This window comes from Falco cherrug, chromosome 6, assembly GCF_023634085.1.
Source record: "Falco cherrug isolate bFalChe1 chromosome 6, bFalChe1.pri, whole genome shotgun sequence".
Classification (NCBI taxonomy): Eukaryota; Metazoa; Chordata; class Aves; order Falconiformes; family Falconidae; genus Falco; species Falco cherrug.
The window spans coordinates 32,696,806-32,713,364 of record NC_073702.1 but is presented as its reverse complement, the minus strand read 5'-3'; the positions used below and the strand labels follow the sequence as shown (position 1 = coordinate 32,713,364).

Here is a 16,559-nt window from a genome sequence, read left to right as displayed (position 1 = left end):
GAATGAGGTGACTGGTGACTGGCAACGGGTGCTGAATTAGGATTTACATGCTATGTTGATAACAATCTATTTTTATTCACCATGAAAACATGATAGTGAACTGTTTTCTGCCACTATATGATTTCTGATCTTAATTGATTTTTGTTAAAATTTTCTGTTACTACTGAAGGTAAGAGGTCCTGCAGATAAGTTTACAGGTAAAGTGTTCAGAGATAAAGATAAGATTTATATATTTTTATTTAAAAAAAGTACTCTACAAGCAGCAGAACTGATGATGCTGACTTTTTTTTTGATTTTGTTTTTCTCTAAAACAACTTGTCCCAGTTTTCCCGTTGACGTTCCTACTGGAAAAGAGGTGGTTTATGCTGTCTAGTGCAAAGCTGACTGTTTATCAAGCATGGCTGTTACTGAATGGGATATGTAACAGCTGAACTTCCTAGGCTTTTCTTATGGCAGGAATGCTAGTTTTGTTCTTCCCTGTCTGCCTTATACTAACTACTGATTTTCATAACGTTATTATCTTGAAGCCCTACTTGAGCACTTCCAACTGAATCTGAAAGAAGTTGTACAGCTTCTATGTGGGAGAAATGATAGTTCTGAATGGATAACGTGATTGCCTTGGACAAAGGCACTTGTGACCATTTAGTCTGGCATTGGCAATGTTCTTTTTTACCAACCTGTTTCCCCAAACTCTAATTGAATATTGTTCAATGTACTTGACAGCTTGCTTTGGAAGATTGTTTATCGTATGTGTGTTTCTTTTTGGTAGTTAAACAAAAGGTCACTACGTACAGGTATGTTTAATCATTTTTTAAATTTTTTTTCCCCCCATGGCAAATTATGACAGATTGATTAGTGTACGGAACTTAAAATGCAGGTAAATTTGTAATGGTTTAGCTGCCAATTTCTTTTATTCTAAGAGGGTGGTTTTTGAGAACATAAGTGTTGTATTCACCTAAGAAAAGCAGATTCTTGACATTCTAGATCTTGTTTTTCTACGCTCTTCTATTACTGTATTTCTTATTTTTCATTAGGAATTGGAATTATTTCTTGGTGACAGCTTCTAGACTTTTAAAATTGATATCTTTAATTATGATTGCTTTTCTATTGGTATGATAAGGCCACTTTATTTTTCAGAGCAGCAGTAAAGCTCGTGAAGTAATGCAGTTTAATCGGCCCCCGAAAAATTGTAGAGAGGCTTTTACTGCTGAAGGTGATCATGTATTTGAAAAACGGTATTACTCTTCTAATTACGTCAGACCCAGGTTCCTAAGCCAAGATGTTGAAGCAGAAATAAGGTTAGCATCTTGTAATGTTGTACCTATAAAAACTGCACTTGTTGATGTGAAGAGTGGAATTGCATATTTGTACACTGCTATCCAGTCTCTCCATTTTCTTCCTGAGATTCATGATTTGCTTCTGGGAATTCTGGAAAAACTTTTAATATCATTGCCTTTCTGTGGTAGGTACAAACCCGAGTTATAGCTAGATATCTTTCAGTTTGTGGCATGTAAACCTTGCCGAGCAAGTAGGGATTTGCTGGGCTGAATATTCCAGGAAATCTAGTTACTTACCTTTTGTTTTACACTTGCTGGAAAAGAGTATGAAGTGAAAACCGTTTCTGTATAAACCTAATACCTGAACAGCGGTATCCCAGTTTACTGCAAAGGAAACCTGAATAGTCAAACCAAAGTTACATTGGCATGTGTAGTCCTACTGGTTGCAAACATTGCATCTGTGTTTTTTCAGGCTTTTGACTTCATTTATGGCAGGTATCTCTGATAAACTTGACTTCTCCTTCCCTCCATTTTATTTTTGATATCTTTTTTTCTGCTTACTTTCAAAATGGTAGTTTAAAAAGCCAAAGATATTTCAAAGATTATACTTGAATGTCACTAAGCAAACTGGTGACAATAGAATACTTTTGAGGATCAGATTATATTACAGACATATTATGTAATATTTTAATTTTAGTATTAATAGCTGATAGTGTAGACTGAATGTTAAAAATCTGTTTCTGTAAACTGAGAAGTTAAATGTGTTAGTTATACTGACATGAGCAAAGTGCTGTTATAATGAACTTCACTCAAAGATTATCTTAACTTTCAAAGTGTTACAGGCATTTCATTACCGATATTGCTGTGGGGGAATGATGTAGGCCAGTTAAAAAGGAAAAATGCCCTCCTCTGTTGCCCCCCACTTCACAACTTAGCCTAAAGCAATGACACATTTATCTGGAATAGCATACGTCATTTATTAAACACAGATTCTGGGATCGGACTTAATCAGTCAATTTCATGCATCTATAACAAAAGTTGATTTAAACACTTGTGTTAAGATATTTAAATTTTTTAAACTGTAATATTAGTAAAGTTCCCCTTTCTTTTGCAGTGGTAAAAGACGCTATCAAAGTTTTGCCATCGATGAATAGTAATACAAAACAAAGATTTTTTTATTTCAAATAAGTTTACCACAGACTGAAAGAATTAATTACGGAAATCTCTGGACGTGACCTCCTTTGTAGAAGGAAAAGTGTTGAGACTACATAAAAAACTTTCTTCAGATCTCTGTTAATGTGTTTTCTCTCTGACTAGAGCTGTTTTGTCCTAGTCAAAGTATTTCTTTCCTTTAAGATGCAGTAGTATTTTTAGCAGTAACACCACTGTTTAGTTCAAACATTTGGCCTGTTACAGAAAATCGGTAAGAGAGGTTATGGTGGTTCAAATTACATAAATGTTTTATCTGCTAGGCATTGAACTAAGACCATCAAGCAGCTATCTGCTTGTTATTAACTCTGAGTTCTGCTGTAGACCTTTGGTGGTGCTTTATTGATCATCAAAACCGTCCAATACTAAACAAAATTAAGGTATTTTTTTTCTAGGGGAGTGCATTTTTACCCTTTGTCTTGTCATGCATTTAATTTTTATTTGTGTATTTCCTTGTGTGTGTAATAAGTAATATCTCAATACTACTTTGTTTATAAAGTCACTTGGAGAAAGAAATTGAAAATAAAAAGGCACAGTTGACAGCATCTCAGCAGCGTTTATATTCCATTGAAGATGAGATTAGGCAGAATGAAGATCATCTTCATGGTCATAGACGACACCAAAAAGAACTACAGGTAAAAAGTACACTATTGGTTTTCAGAAAATGATCTGTCTTTCCCTACTTCATTTTGACTTCTGCAGTATATTTTGAATGGATGATAGTTTTTGATGTTTTTCCTTACTTTTGTATTTGCTTTCGTGTTGTTCACCTTCATCGTTTAGGACAGAATGGTAGAGGCCACATCAGTCCTAGCATATGCTGTTGTTTCTGTATGGGGGTTTTTGGTGGTTGTTTTTTTCCCCCTCTTGTGCTAAATCTCACAAATTTCTATTACTTTTTTTGCCACAAATAGGAAGTTGCAATATTTGCTGCACATTTCCTGCTTCCCCTTCCTTTATTTCTGTTGAGCCTTGCCTTTTCATTCCTAGAATCCTGTTTCTCTTCATTATCTTCATATATATTGCTGACTCGTTTTAATATGCTGAATGTTTCACCTTCAAGTGTTCCTAACTTTAATATCTTTATAAACCATTTTACAACTATTAGGCTTCTTTCTTTCTTTTCCAGTACTTCTAGGTAGGATATGTATTTGTGGTGGTAAATGTTGTTACAGTTAGGCAGAGTAAGATAATACATGCTATATAAGGTTATATTCAGTAAATTACAAATAAGAACTGACAAAAAAACCTGGCATGTGGACTCAAATTGATAAAGATAAATATTTGAAGGAAAAATAAAATACATTTTTTTCAATTGTCATGTTGAATGGAAATTTAATAATAATAATTTAAAGTGTATCTGACTTTCAGAACAAGTATATCTTAGAAAAACAGATTTCATAGGTAAGTGGGAAGAGTTCTGTCTAGGCACTAATGAAACTAGAAGATGCTTTCTGTGTCAACTTAAATGAACAAATGTAAAGTTTTCTCTCTAGGTAAGCTTAAGAACATTTTTTTTTTTCTTTTTCTTTTCAGAAAAAAATAAGAAAAACAAATGCAGAAATAGCAGATCTTGAAAATGTGCAAGAATACCACTCAATGGACATACATATATTAGTAAGAACAGTTTATCAAATTATGTCTAATAAGGATACGAAATAATGTTTGCAGTGTTTTGAAATGAGCAAATACTGTAGATTTTCAACTAGTGTACAAGTTCAGTAGTGAAGAACGCTTTATAGGATGTCTGTGATCGTGGCAATAGCATAAGTCTATTTTTCTGGTGAGGTTTTGGTTAGTTTTTCTTTCCTTGTTTTTCTTTTTTCTAACCAGTAGCACTGCAGCTTTATGGAAGGCAAAGTGGTGGTGTAAAGGAGGTATATTCTGTGCATTTTCTTTTTTTAGTTCCAGATCCACAATGCTGTAAAACACTGGTATTAAATAATATCTCTGTAGGTAACGCTGTAGGTTTGGGGGTCAGAAGTGTCATCATCAAAGCATAGGTGAAGGCCACTCTGGAGCATAATTATTGTCACAGCACTGCTGCTCTACCCTGAACCAGAGTTTTCTTGCTTTGCTTCTAGCTTTGTTGTACGGAAGTTTTACAGTTCATGTATCACCCTAAGGAAGTATGTTGATTCCTTCAAGGTTCCTATCATTATCCATGTGTTCTTAGAATATGCACATAGTAGTTTAAGAACAGAAATAAAAGTTCGATAGTGTATTGTGATTTGTATGTTGGTGGCCATGAATTTCGGCTGTTACTCTGTAACAAGCTAATGTATAGATGGACAAGAATTCAATTCTGAGAATCATGCTGATGTTAATAATAATACTACAGTTATTTCATTTAAATTCCATGTCAGTTTTCCCACTACTTTATCGAAATCAACAAGAGGCTAAGTTGCGCAGATTTTTTTTTATTTTTGGGGTTTTTTTGTCACTTCTGATTTTGGCAGAAGCTCACGTTTTTTTAGTAGTCTGACTTTCAATGTGTGCATGTAAGTAAACGTTTCAAAATTAACTCGAAAAGTAAGGGATCGGTACAGATTCTGTAAACTCTTGGAGGGTTTCTCATTTTCTATATAATCTAGTTCTGTTGGTTTAAAAAAAAATAATTTATTCTTTGTCCTTTTGGTGAGATGGAAAAATAGTCTGTTACTTTTTTACTGGAGAATATCTTTCTGTTAAAAAATTATTGAAGGCTTACTTACTCAACATCAGCATTTTTACCATCACCTTCTGATAATGGTCTTAAACAGCTGGTAGACTTACATATTTGTAATTTGTACATTCACCTTATTCCTTTCTTGGATTTTTGTTGTTTTTCTGTTTTCTGTGCTTTCTGACTGCTACTATGAATTAATTGCTGTTCTTCCACTTGGTATTTGTCTTTCATTACTACCTTGATTTCACAATTGTTTGATTGTGAAGGAGAGTCTAAAGTAATGCAAAGTTGCATTTACATATTTTTCCCAGGTTTTGGAATATTTGTCATCTTGAGTCAGAATGTATGATAACTCATTAGAAATGGTATAATTTTCTAGGAAACATTGGCGATCCACTTACTCTTCCTGTATTCCTTTCTGTAATGGATGTATATACTCTGCCACAGATCTGGTGGGAACTTACCTTGTTCTTTTGTTGAAAAAAAAATTACCATAGTGAAATACTAGTGTGGCTAAGTCTTCACAAAACCCTAGCCCCTTTAGTATTTTCATCACAATTCCCAAATAAAGTCCCCTTAATTTTCAGTCAGATAACTGGGAAATTCCACTTTTTATTTTGCAGTTTGATTTAGTGGTCTCCTGCAAGATCTGTCAGTCTCTTCTTCTGGGCTTTAGTGACAACTACGTTGAGCTGCTCATACTCTTTTTAGAGTTACAGAGTATTGTATGTAACGTTGCACCCTGTTAGTGGTAATAAACCAAAAAATCTTGTACAATAATTTGCAAATGTGTATCTTTTTATTATTCTTCATTTTAATATATTTTGACAGAAAGATGAAGCTAAAGAAAATAAGAGTAAGATGGAATCTGTAAAAAAAGACATGCAGCAGCAAAGCAGAAAAATGGAAGAACTGAAAAATACTCTGCAGGTAGCTGAAAAAAAACTTGAAGAAATGAGAGAAAAAATTAATCAAGTAGAAGAAATTGCTGGTCCAATTAAGGTAGCAAAATTTTTATATTGTATTTTTAATTCTTTCCCTTCGTGTGACAAGGAGGTGGTGATGTTCAAAGGAGGTGGGAGAAGAGATTGTGATGCTTCCTGATACATTTAAGATCTACCTATGAAAATGGAAATAGAGCATTCCATCTGGAGCATGTCAAGAAATAAGCTTGGCAATATTTTGACGGTGATGTCAATTATGAAGTGTAGTTGCTATAGTGTTTTGTGTTTAAAGAGTTTGTTTCCAGTTATTTTTAGTCATGGACTGAAAAGGAAGGAAAAATAGTTTGCTTGACTTTCTTTCTAGTCCATCACATTTGTTGTTTTGGCTTGTCTGTTTCTGATAAGGGTCGGCTAAGAGTGTTCGTAACTGTTCAGTTTTCAAAACAGCATTTGAAGTTCTGTCTGAAGTGGTTGTTATTCTGTAAAGTTGCGTAATCATGGAATGTACCGATACGTAATTTTAATTATTCAGGACTACAGAAGACACCTGAAAATCACAGAGAAGTAGCAAGACTTAAGATAAATAGCAGAGTGGTGACATGCAAAATTTGATACTGGCAAATGGAAAGCAGTTGCATGTTGTCAAGAATTAATGGTTTGAAAATGGAAAACAGAAATAAGAGACCAGCATGTTTACAGTATTGTAAACTTGTAGAAGGATGGAATGAGGAAAAACTTAGACCGCTGTAGGATTCTCTTCTGAGCCTCACTCAAATTGTATATTGCTATGTAGTCAGCCCAAACTAAAAAAGCAAAAGCAAACAAAAAGATGAAGGAAACAGGTACATTATATTTATGAGTTGTTTTCTGTTTCTGATGTGGAAATGCTGAAGATAATGTTCTCATTTCTTACACAGTGGTTCTTTTTAAATAGAACAGATTTATTCACAATATTAAAACATTATTGCTTGTTACTAAGAGGACCAAATGCAATAGAGGGCAACTCTTAAATGTCTGAAAGGCTTTTAGGTTAGATGTACTGCTGTGTGTTCTACAGTTGTTTAATGGACTGCTGACAGACAGCAAGTTGTGGCTTTAAGGTAGGATTAGAAAAAGGCAAGAGCATCCGTTATTATTGGTGATGGTTGTTTTTCTTGTTTCTTGTTCTGGTGTTTTGGGGTGTTTTTGTTGGTTTTGTTTAGTTTGGGGTTATTTATTTTGGCTTTTTAAGATAATCCATCTAATTGACAGGTATTAGGAAGAAATTTGTCTTCTGATTTATATCATTCTTTATACCTCTGCTTCTCTGGAAAGATATGATACCACTTCAACTGTATCAACACTTAAGTATCATAGAAGTTGCTGTAGTCTATATCATATTATAGATAATAGCAAGGCACTGAATTTTCAGGCAGAAATGCAATTCTGGCTGAGGTCACACTGGCTAGAACGTAGTGTAAAAAGTGTAGGTTTAGGAGAAAGGATGGCTTTCTTCTGAAGGATGGGATTAAAACGTCTCCTCAAGGTACTATCCATAAAAACTTTACAAGCATATTATGTCCTTGTCAAAATTAAGTATAGACTTTCTGGTAAGTTGCTTTTAAAGCTCCTGAACTTTAGAAATAGTCTTACTGAAAGCAAAACCAATTAGGCAGTGTTAACAACAACATAATTTTGGGTGGTAAGTCAGTAAACATTAGAGAGATGCTTAGGGATCTACCTCAAAGAGCTCACATCTCAAGTTATTTCAAACAGGATGAATTAAACCAAGCTGACTCAGAACTGGAAAACAGTAAACGCTGTTTGCAGCACTATGAAGACAAGCAGAAAGAACACCTGGTTTGCATTAAAAGACACAAAGAATTACTAGCTGCCAAAGAAAAGGAATTAGAGGTAGGTGTGGGGTTTTTTTTTCTTTTTTTTCAGGTCACATGATCATGATCTTTCTGATACTTAATAATAAATCATTCCACTTGTACAACATACAGATCCTATTGATACTGAACTGCACCAAGTATTTGCTTAGCTATGTAAATCAAGTAAAAGTAATTTTGTATAAAGAATCAAGGACTGTTTTTGTCTGGCAGAGTACAGTTTCTGTTTTGACAGATAGGTTAGTGGTTATCCATCTAGGACTATTTCTTCTGTATTTTGCAATGAAAATATTAAATTACTTATTCAATTTAACTTAAACCACAAATTTTAAGATTAATACTGCTTTGTTTTTTTGGATACTGGGATTTTCCTTGTACAGACCTCATACCTGATCTTTTGAGGACTTACCCTAATCAAGCTTTATTAACTAACTCTAAAGTCACATCCGCTAAGACTTTTGGAAGACCGTCCTATTTAAATATGGTGAATTTGGTTCCTTATTTGTGTTAGCTAAATGACTGTGAACATAGTAAAGATCTTGGATACAGTTCTTAGCACTGAAATAACTACTTGCCTATAAACATCAGTAAAATCGTTAATGATAACTAGGTTTGTTGTGATAAGTACACAAAGAACAATACAAAAATATTGTTCTTGCATGGAGACCTTGTTTTTCCATAGCACAAAATATTTGTTGTGAAGGCTAAACAGTTTTTTTTTTTAAAAAATGTAACAATTAATTGACTTTCAAACATTACTTTAGGAAAAAGTGGCACAAGCTAGGCAAATCTGTTCAGAACGCATAGAGGTCAACAGAACTGTTAAGAGTCTTGATGTGGAAATGATTCGCTTGAGAGAGAGGATAAATTTGGAAAGCGCTCGCCATGGAAACAGAGAAGAAATAATAAAGTAAGTCATCTTTAATGTCTGAAGTAGTTCAGGTAGGATGGAGAAGATAGGGTGCTTTTAGTACTTAAACCATGTATGAAGGTATGGAAACATGCCGTGCCGATTGCTCACTCAACCAGTACTGAACAGGTTTAGGAGTCTTGAAATACCCTCTAGTGATTGTAGACAGTACCTGTACTATATATATGAAGCTACCACTAATCATGTCACCTTCTAGTGTTTAGAATATCCCAATTACAACTATGTGGTGGGAACGTAACTGTTGTTCTGTAATGAAGAACTAACGGAGAAGTTAAGCAATTACACTGCAGTCAAAGCCTCAGGTGTTTCAAGGAATTGCTCACCTTGGATATTTTTGAGCATGGGGAGCCCAGTCATTCATTCTCCTTGGTGTAAGAGTTTCCTTTCAAAAGAATTAAAAATAGAAGTAAAGTTTAATTTTTGACTACTTTTCATTTGTGAGCAGTGTCTTACTTAATTCATGAAATGCTTTTAGCTTTAATGTAGATCCTCACAAGATAATTTTTATTTGAGTGTTTTGATTATCAAATCTATTTTCAGCATTTAAAACAATACCTTGATTTTAATGTAATGTGTGTTGATCCTGGACTTTCTGTTAATTAAAACAGACAGTTTCATGATGCAAAGGAAAGATACGAGGATACAAACCTTAAAGTAAAGAATTTAAAGAAATTTATTAGGCTGCTGGAAGAAATAATGACACAGAGATTCAAAATATACCGGCAATTCTTAAGGTGAGTTAATCTTACTATAATGTCAGGTTTCAGGTAAAGTAAGGTATAGATGTAGGTATGTGCCCATATTCCAGGGTAAAAATTATGGAGCAGGCTTATGGGAACGAGGTATCTCTAAGGTGTATTCACAGTAACCTTTTTAACCTGATCTTGCTCCCAGAGCCAATACAATTGTGCCTGACAGTTTAGAGGCAGCCTGGTCCAAGGGCTAGAAAAACAACATGGTCAGTGGAGGCTGTATTTTGTTTCACACCAAAGTCTTTGACTTTGCCAACGTAATCTAAGGCAGTTCTGTTTCAGTGTGACAGTGCTGGTTTTGGTCAGTAGAATGTCAGCAACATACTAGCACTGAAATCATGTGGACTGTCACTCATTTTCATTGAGTGTGATTAGTGGTGCTGTGCTGAAAAAACTTCAAGGTCTTTATTCAGCTTCTGCAGTTTGACAGCTGCTTCCCTCATGGAGTTCCCATACTAAGAGTCCACCTCTTCTTTTTTGCTTCAGTCCCCTAGTATCCCGCACCTATTAATGAAGGTTTTTGTGGCGGTCTGCCTTCAGAAGGACTGATGGTCTTGTTTTCCGCTGCAGTCCTTTACTGTTTATCGTTCATTTCAGCAGAATTTGAGGGATATCTGTGTTGACTCTGCTTTCTGTACTTTTTGATCTGGGATTTGGAGGGGGTGCCAGTATGATCCTGACAAATAATAATGATCAGGAGAATCCCAGCCTTTGCAGGTGGAAGTATAGAAAGAGTAGTGGTTAAGATTTACCTGCAGAATCTGATGCTTCCCTTATGGTGCCTATGTCAAAGAGAATCTTGTTCTTAGTGCTAAATTTGAGTATGAATTCCATTTCGAGATGTCTTGGAACCATAGTCTGTTCTTGAAGGAATCTTGATGTATTGTGTATCGAGCAATTATATGCTCGAATTGGCGTGTGTGTGTGTGTGTGTGTGAAGGGAGAAATTAATACACTGTTTAATTCCTGGGGTCTAGCAGAGACTGTGAATTCTTTACTGTTCTTACTGTGCAGTCCTAATACTGGATAGGAAAGAAATGGAATGTGGTCATTTTCTGTTGAAGTTGTGAGGAATGGTGTAAAAGGGTTCCAGTCTGTTGAAAAAGACTTCTAGAAAGTACAAAGCCTGTACCTTGTGGATTTCTTACCTTGGTACTTTGTGTCGGTGATTATCTCCAGCATGCCAGTACAGAATGTCACCCACTTGAGAGTGTAATTGATTTTGGAAAATGTTCTTAATGGAGCAGGGCTTAATATTTAAGATTATGATGTGGAACTGTTGATAAAAATCTGCTGGCACTTTTTCATGTATTTTAAAACTCACTGACCTAATGTTTGTTTGCTTGATTTAACTGATTTAAGGCTCCTTTCTTTACGATGCAAACTCTACTTTGACCGTTTATTACGTATTCGAGCTTGCTATGGAAAAATACTCTTTGATCACAAGAATGAGACACTTTCAATAACAGTAAGTTATTTTATATTACTTCAATTACCATAATAATTAATGATTTATTTTTATTTAATACCAGCTGCTAGAACATGTATTGCAAAGGATAGAATAAATCGTTCTTCCCTCTCCAAATCTGGTATGTTAAATTGTAGGATATTGTGGGAAACAAGCAAGAGCCAAAGCCATATTGCCATCTTATATGGACAGGTTGCTAGATTATATGGAATAAATTTGGACTGTTGCCTTAGGTGGGTGATAAGAATTCACTAGCGAGTCATCCTAGTCAGACTTTCAAAATTATTCATTCCTATTTCATTGATAGGAAGTTTGCCTTTATTTGTGTGATTGTGTAATGGCTCTAGTTGTTATTTAAACAACTTCTAATGGCTGAAAGATTCGATATTATGTTTTTTTCTGTGTATCTTTTAACACTGTTCCCCAGAACTGTTGTCATGGGCTATTTACTTTTGTTTCTGTGGGAGATTTCAGGTTTAGGAATTGAGGGGGGAAAACGTGTAGTGACAATATAAATAGGTGTTGATGCAGTCCCAATTAAACAGGTGAAGGTTATGTATTTGAAGAACTTAAAATTCAGTCTGTAAAATGTCAAGTCATTACCTGGCTTTATCAGAATACTTTTTTTTTTTGTATAGCTAGTATTTCATGTTTCTCATGCAAGAGACCTACATTTAGTCAAGGAAAATAAATTGAAAAAAAACCCCACCAAAACACTGTCCCCTTGCCCTCCCACCCCTCAAACCCCCCCCCCCCCCCCCCCCCCCCCAAAAAAGAACACACTCTAAAATAATTCTTTGTTTTCCCACTTAGCTTGTTGAAGGTAATATAATTAATAGAAGGTAATGCTTAAGCTTAAAGGGGGAATGCCACAAGGTGCCATCATAATCAACGTAACTAGAGGACTGTTTGCGATGTGTCATGTGCTCCGCAGAAACGGTTCCTCCTATAATCAATATAATCAATAAATGAATTACCTGCTTTTCTATTGTATTTAGTAACTACTGGATTTTACTGTAACTACACTGGTTGACATTTATTAAACATTGTTTAACAACTATTAAAAATAGAGAATTGAATAAAAAAACACTGGCAGGGTCATTCAGTCTGTTCAATGTATTTTGCTGTGACGGAGAAAGCTGCAGTGATTGTACAAGTCGTGTTATTAAATAGTTAGGAGCCATTCCATTCCAGAATGGCAGTGGCAGTGAAGTGCATAAAATTGTTCTCAGGTGATCTCTCTCTGTTCATGTGTAATTCGTTTGCCACTAAAATTATGATCCTGTTAGTAAGTCCCCTATCTTGTGTTTTAAAAATTGCTCTGTTACTTTTATTTCAAGATTCAGCCTCGAGAGGAAGACAAAGCTTCTCTTAATGATGTGAGATCCTTGTCAGGAGGTGAACGTTCCTTCTCAACAGTTTGTTTCATTCTTTCTCTGTGGTCAATTACCGAATCTCCTTTCAGATGCTTGGATGAATTTGATGTCTATATGGTATAGTTTAAATTTAAATTACATATGCTGTTCTGATTTGTGTAAGTCAAACAGTTGGGTTGTTGTTTGTATTTGGTTAGATTTTAAAACACTACAGTTAACTGTAAATAATAAATAAAAATCCCAAACCAAAACCCAAACCCAAATCCCCAAAACCAAAACTTGTTAGGGAGCTTGTTCACTTTGCTTAGTGACTGTTGAAGCATTGTTTCTGAAGTTGGTAGCCAGAGCTATGAGCATCTCTGTACTTTACATGCTTAAACCTTAGTTCAGCACAAAACCCGTAAAATATAACTTTTTATTCATTCCCCAAGCAGTTGTTACTGTGTTTGTTGCAGGTTGCCTCTGCATGTTGCTGTGACAGTTTGGGGCTTAGCATGTGCTTTTGCTTTTACAGATTTTGAGATCAGTGTGTCTCTTTTTCAGAGCAAGTACATCAATTGAGTTCACTGTTGCTGCTCAGAACTTCGTTTTATAGAGAATAATGAACAGTAAATACTAACGTCAGCTAAAACTGATAAACCTCATCTTTGTGTACAGCTTCCCTGGATAGGCAATTAACCAATTTTTTAATGTATTTTTATTTTATTTCCGCCTTAATAATATGCAGTGTGGTGTGGTTTGAGAAAATAATTAGTTCTCCGAGTTGATACTGGATTATTTCATTTTGCCTTCAGTGTCCCTCCCCTATCGGTGATTTATTTATTGGGAATCACAGACCTAAAGGCGAAAAAAGATTTTCACACTTTGTAGGTAAAGAATTTCAAAGAGGAAAGTATGCATCTAAGGTGTTCAAGCAGTCATTTTTCAGCTGACTTCTGGAGCTTAGGTCATCTTTTACAAGTTAGTTGTGAAGAAGTGTATCCATCTGTCCAGAAGAGGGTGGGTACTCGGAACCATAGGCCCTGCAGAGAACTTCCATGTCATCTATTCCATAATAGTTCCATGTGATTTGTCTTTCCGCTGCTGTGCCAGTCAGTGCAACCTTACCGTCTCCACGTTAGGGAGTTTTGATGTAATCCTGGAGACCCACCACAAGAGGGCTCCATCAGCATGTTTCCTAGGGAGATCGCTAGCCTTAAGCGTTAGTGTCTAGAAGCAGTCCTTTGTTTAACTCCTGCTAATAATAGCTTCCCATTACACATTTTTTTCGGTAAGCTTAATGCATAACGTCTTGTTCAAATCGGTAATAATAATCACAACAAAAACAAGCTACAGAATATCTTTGATTTCATGCAGCCCTTAAATCCTTTCAGGTAATTTTGAGGCAGGATTTTACAAGACGCATTATTCTGCTAAAATACAGTTCATCTCAGCATACCAATAAAGAAGTAGTACGTGTGTATCAAAGCTGATTTATGAGTAGGAGCGTGTTATTTTTCCAAGAGATGTTTTCTGTCGTCCATGTATACTAAGAAAGTAGAGTTTAAGAATTTCCCAGACTATGATTTGTAGCTTTTAGAATTTTACCCTAACATTTCTCCAGCTTAGTTTTCATTAGACTTCTCTTTAGCTCAACTTTGCTGTATAGGAATTAATTCCAATAGGTTTTTCTACTAAGATATTTTCTAATGAATTTTTATTCTTAGGCATTTGTCTTAATTTGTTCAATAATAGGCCAGTGAAATACACAGTTAATATCACTACCTGATAAATCTTTTTTCTTTAGGACATGGTTAACAGAAGAATTGCAATGGATATGATTCTTAAGGTGGCTGATTCTCAGCAGCATCGACAGTTCATTTTGCTCACCCCACAAAACATGAGGTAATACTGTTGTGTTTTATTTCCTGGTACAAGAATAACCAGGAAGCTCTATTGCAAGGAGTATACCTTGAAAAAAATATGAGGAGAAAGAAATTTTACTGTTTTTACAGTAGAGTATCAACAATTAAGCAGTTCATTGCTGATGGTTCTAGGAATTTAATAGGTTTTTACTCTTCCTTTGTATAATGTGTCTTAATATGGTAGTTTGGTGGGACTTGAATAACTTTATCTTAAGTAGAACAGCTTTTTGAAAAGTTTTACTGTTTAAAGTGGGCTCCTGATAACTTTTAGTACTGTATATCCCTCTTCTCCCAAAAATTTCAGAAGACACTGCATTTTTCCATTTTTCTATTAATCCTACAATACTTTCAAGATATTTGTCATTTGAGAGTTGTTTTTTTTCTTAAATATCATTGATCTAGAAGCTGATCGCTTACTCCTTGTTATCTTTTTTGATCTAATAACCCCAAATTTTTTAAAAACCTCCATATAAAAATCCCCAGTAAAGCCATGCCTAGCATAAGGGGACAGTCACTCTAACCTTACACAGCTGCATAACGTTACTCTTCTCTATATTAGCCAAATGTAATCAGTGCAGCATGCAGAGGGTAGTTAAGTAGTGTTGATTTAATTGTCTTCCCTTACTAAAATCTATAAAAAGTAGAATAATGGTATTCTGTTGTTGTTTAAGTGGAAATGCTTTCTGGGAAACTTCTGAAATTGTATTCAATAAACTTAAAGGAATTTTCTATATGGTTACTGTTTATTAAAAGTTTAATAATTCTTGTGCAGCTTGGTTTTATATTTTGTTACATGTTGCATGTTCAGCGAAAAATTGATTTCACAAAAGTACAGAGGCACCTTCAGAAGAAATAAGTTTAGGATAATTGGTGGAGAAGCCCGTATAAATGTCTGTTTAATAACTTTGCTCATTTTTAGTATGATTATCAGTGATTATACAGGTACAAGCTGTGTGCCACTACAGGATCTGTAAGGCAAATATGAAGCATATTTGATCATTATTTCATTTGGAGTTTCTCTTAAAAGTACCTGCTCTATAATTAAAGTATTCTAATGGTTAGGAATCAAGATTGAAATCAGTCATTGTCTTTACCTCAAGCTTTTACTGAAGTCTGGCTTCAGTATCAGTTCAGTGGAGCCAGAACTTCACCCCATGTTACTGTTTTTTAAAATTGTAAAATTAAAAAAGGGGGAGTTAAAGGAAAATATGTAATGGAAAGAATCAAATGTATATATGAAATTTGTGGACAAGAAACACTGTTTAAATGATGCATACTTTATTTTTAGTTCTGTGCCAGCAAGTTCCCGTATTCGAATCCTCCAATTGCAAGACCCTGAAAGAGGCCAGAAAACATCAAATTGCCAAAATAGGAATGACAGAGAGGAAGAACAATAAGTATCTCTGTGTGTAAATATGGCATACTATTGGGGATAAATGTGAATTGGTATGTGTAAAGTTATTACTTTCTGATGCTGGATAAGAGGATTTTTTTTGTTAGAATACTCTCAGGAAAAGAGAAGGCTCCTGTATATTTCTTCTTTGAATTACTGTATGTGTACAGACCAAGAATAATCACCATTTTGATAACGGGAAAATCCTTAGTGTTCAGTTGATATTTGTAACTACCAGCTAGTAGAATTTTTTATCAGTTGTTCTGTTTTTTCTTCTGGAAAAGTTGAAATATATTTTGTATAACTATGGAGTAATATTTTAATACAGTGAGACTGATACTTGTAGTAATGCTTTTTAGTGTCTACACACTTAAAATTAGCATTAAGTTGTTTTCTTTATAGCTCTGCTTTATTTTGTAAACATGTGCTAATAATAATAAATACATGCTGTAAAACAGGTGTGGTGTTTTTTTCCAGTGGAACCACAGTGACTGTACATGAGAAGCTATTAGTACTTATAGTGTGTACTTTCATAATCAGAGAAGTGAGAAATTTATTTGCAATATATTCTCTAGGTGGGGAAAAAAAAGTTATTTTATTTCTTCCTAAAGAGTTTATAGGGAAGAGTTTGAGTTTCTTTGGACCTGAGCTTGTACAACCTAGCAAATTATGGTTTTATGAACTTAGGTTCTTAATTCTAATTTACTAAGCTCTTGCTCAGTCTGAGTTTGCAGGTATAGACTAAGTGTAGGTATTTATTACA

At 34.7% G+C, this 16,559-nt stretch overlaps 1 protein-coding gene across 4 annotated transcripts in view; it reads left to right on the top strand.

Moving 5' to 3' along the window:
- SMC6 (structural maintenance of chromosomes 6) overlaps positions 1 to 16,255 on the top strand; it is a 35,983-nt gene extending 19,728 nt beyond the window's left edge. For 3 of the 4 annotated variants that reach the window (XM_055713034.1, XM_055713036.1, XM_055713035.1), the window contains exons 17-27: positions 1,138 to 1,298; positions 2,986 to 3,121; positions 4,023 to 4,103; positions 5,986 to 6,156; positions 7,854 to 7,991; positions 8,737 to 8,882; positions 9,512 to 9,637; positions 11,018 to 11,123; positions 12,464 to 12,616; positions 14,286 to 14,383; positions 15,692 to 16,255. In XM_055713034.1, coding sequence (XP_055569009.1) covers positions 1,138 to 1,298; positions 2,986 to 3,121; positions 4,023 to 4,103; positions 5,986 to 6,156; positions 7,854 to 7,991; positions 8,737 to 8,882; positions 9,512 to 9,637; positions 11,018 to 11,123; positions 12,464 to 12,616; positions 14,286 to 14,383; positions 15,692 to 15,800 — 1,425 coding nt within the window. In that variant the 3' untranslated portion in view covers positions 15,801 to 16,255. The remainder of the gene's footprint in view (positions 1 to 1,137; positions 1,299 to 2,985; positions 3,122 to 4,022; positions 4,104 to 5,985; positions 6,157 to 7,853; positions 7,992 to 8,736; positions 8,883 to 9,511; positions 9,638 to 11,017; positions 11,124 to 12,463; positions 12,617 to 14,285; positions 14,384 to 15,691) is intronic. The other variant, XR_008732677.1, reaches the window with a different exon arrangement.
- Positions 16,256 to 16,559: the final 304 nt, after the last annotated feature.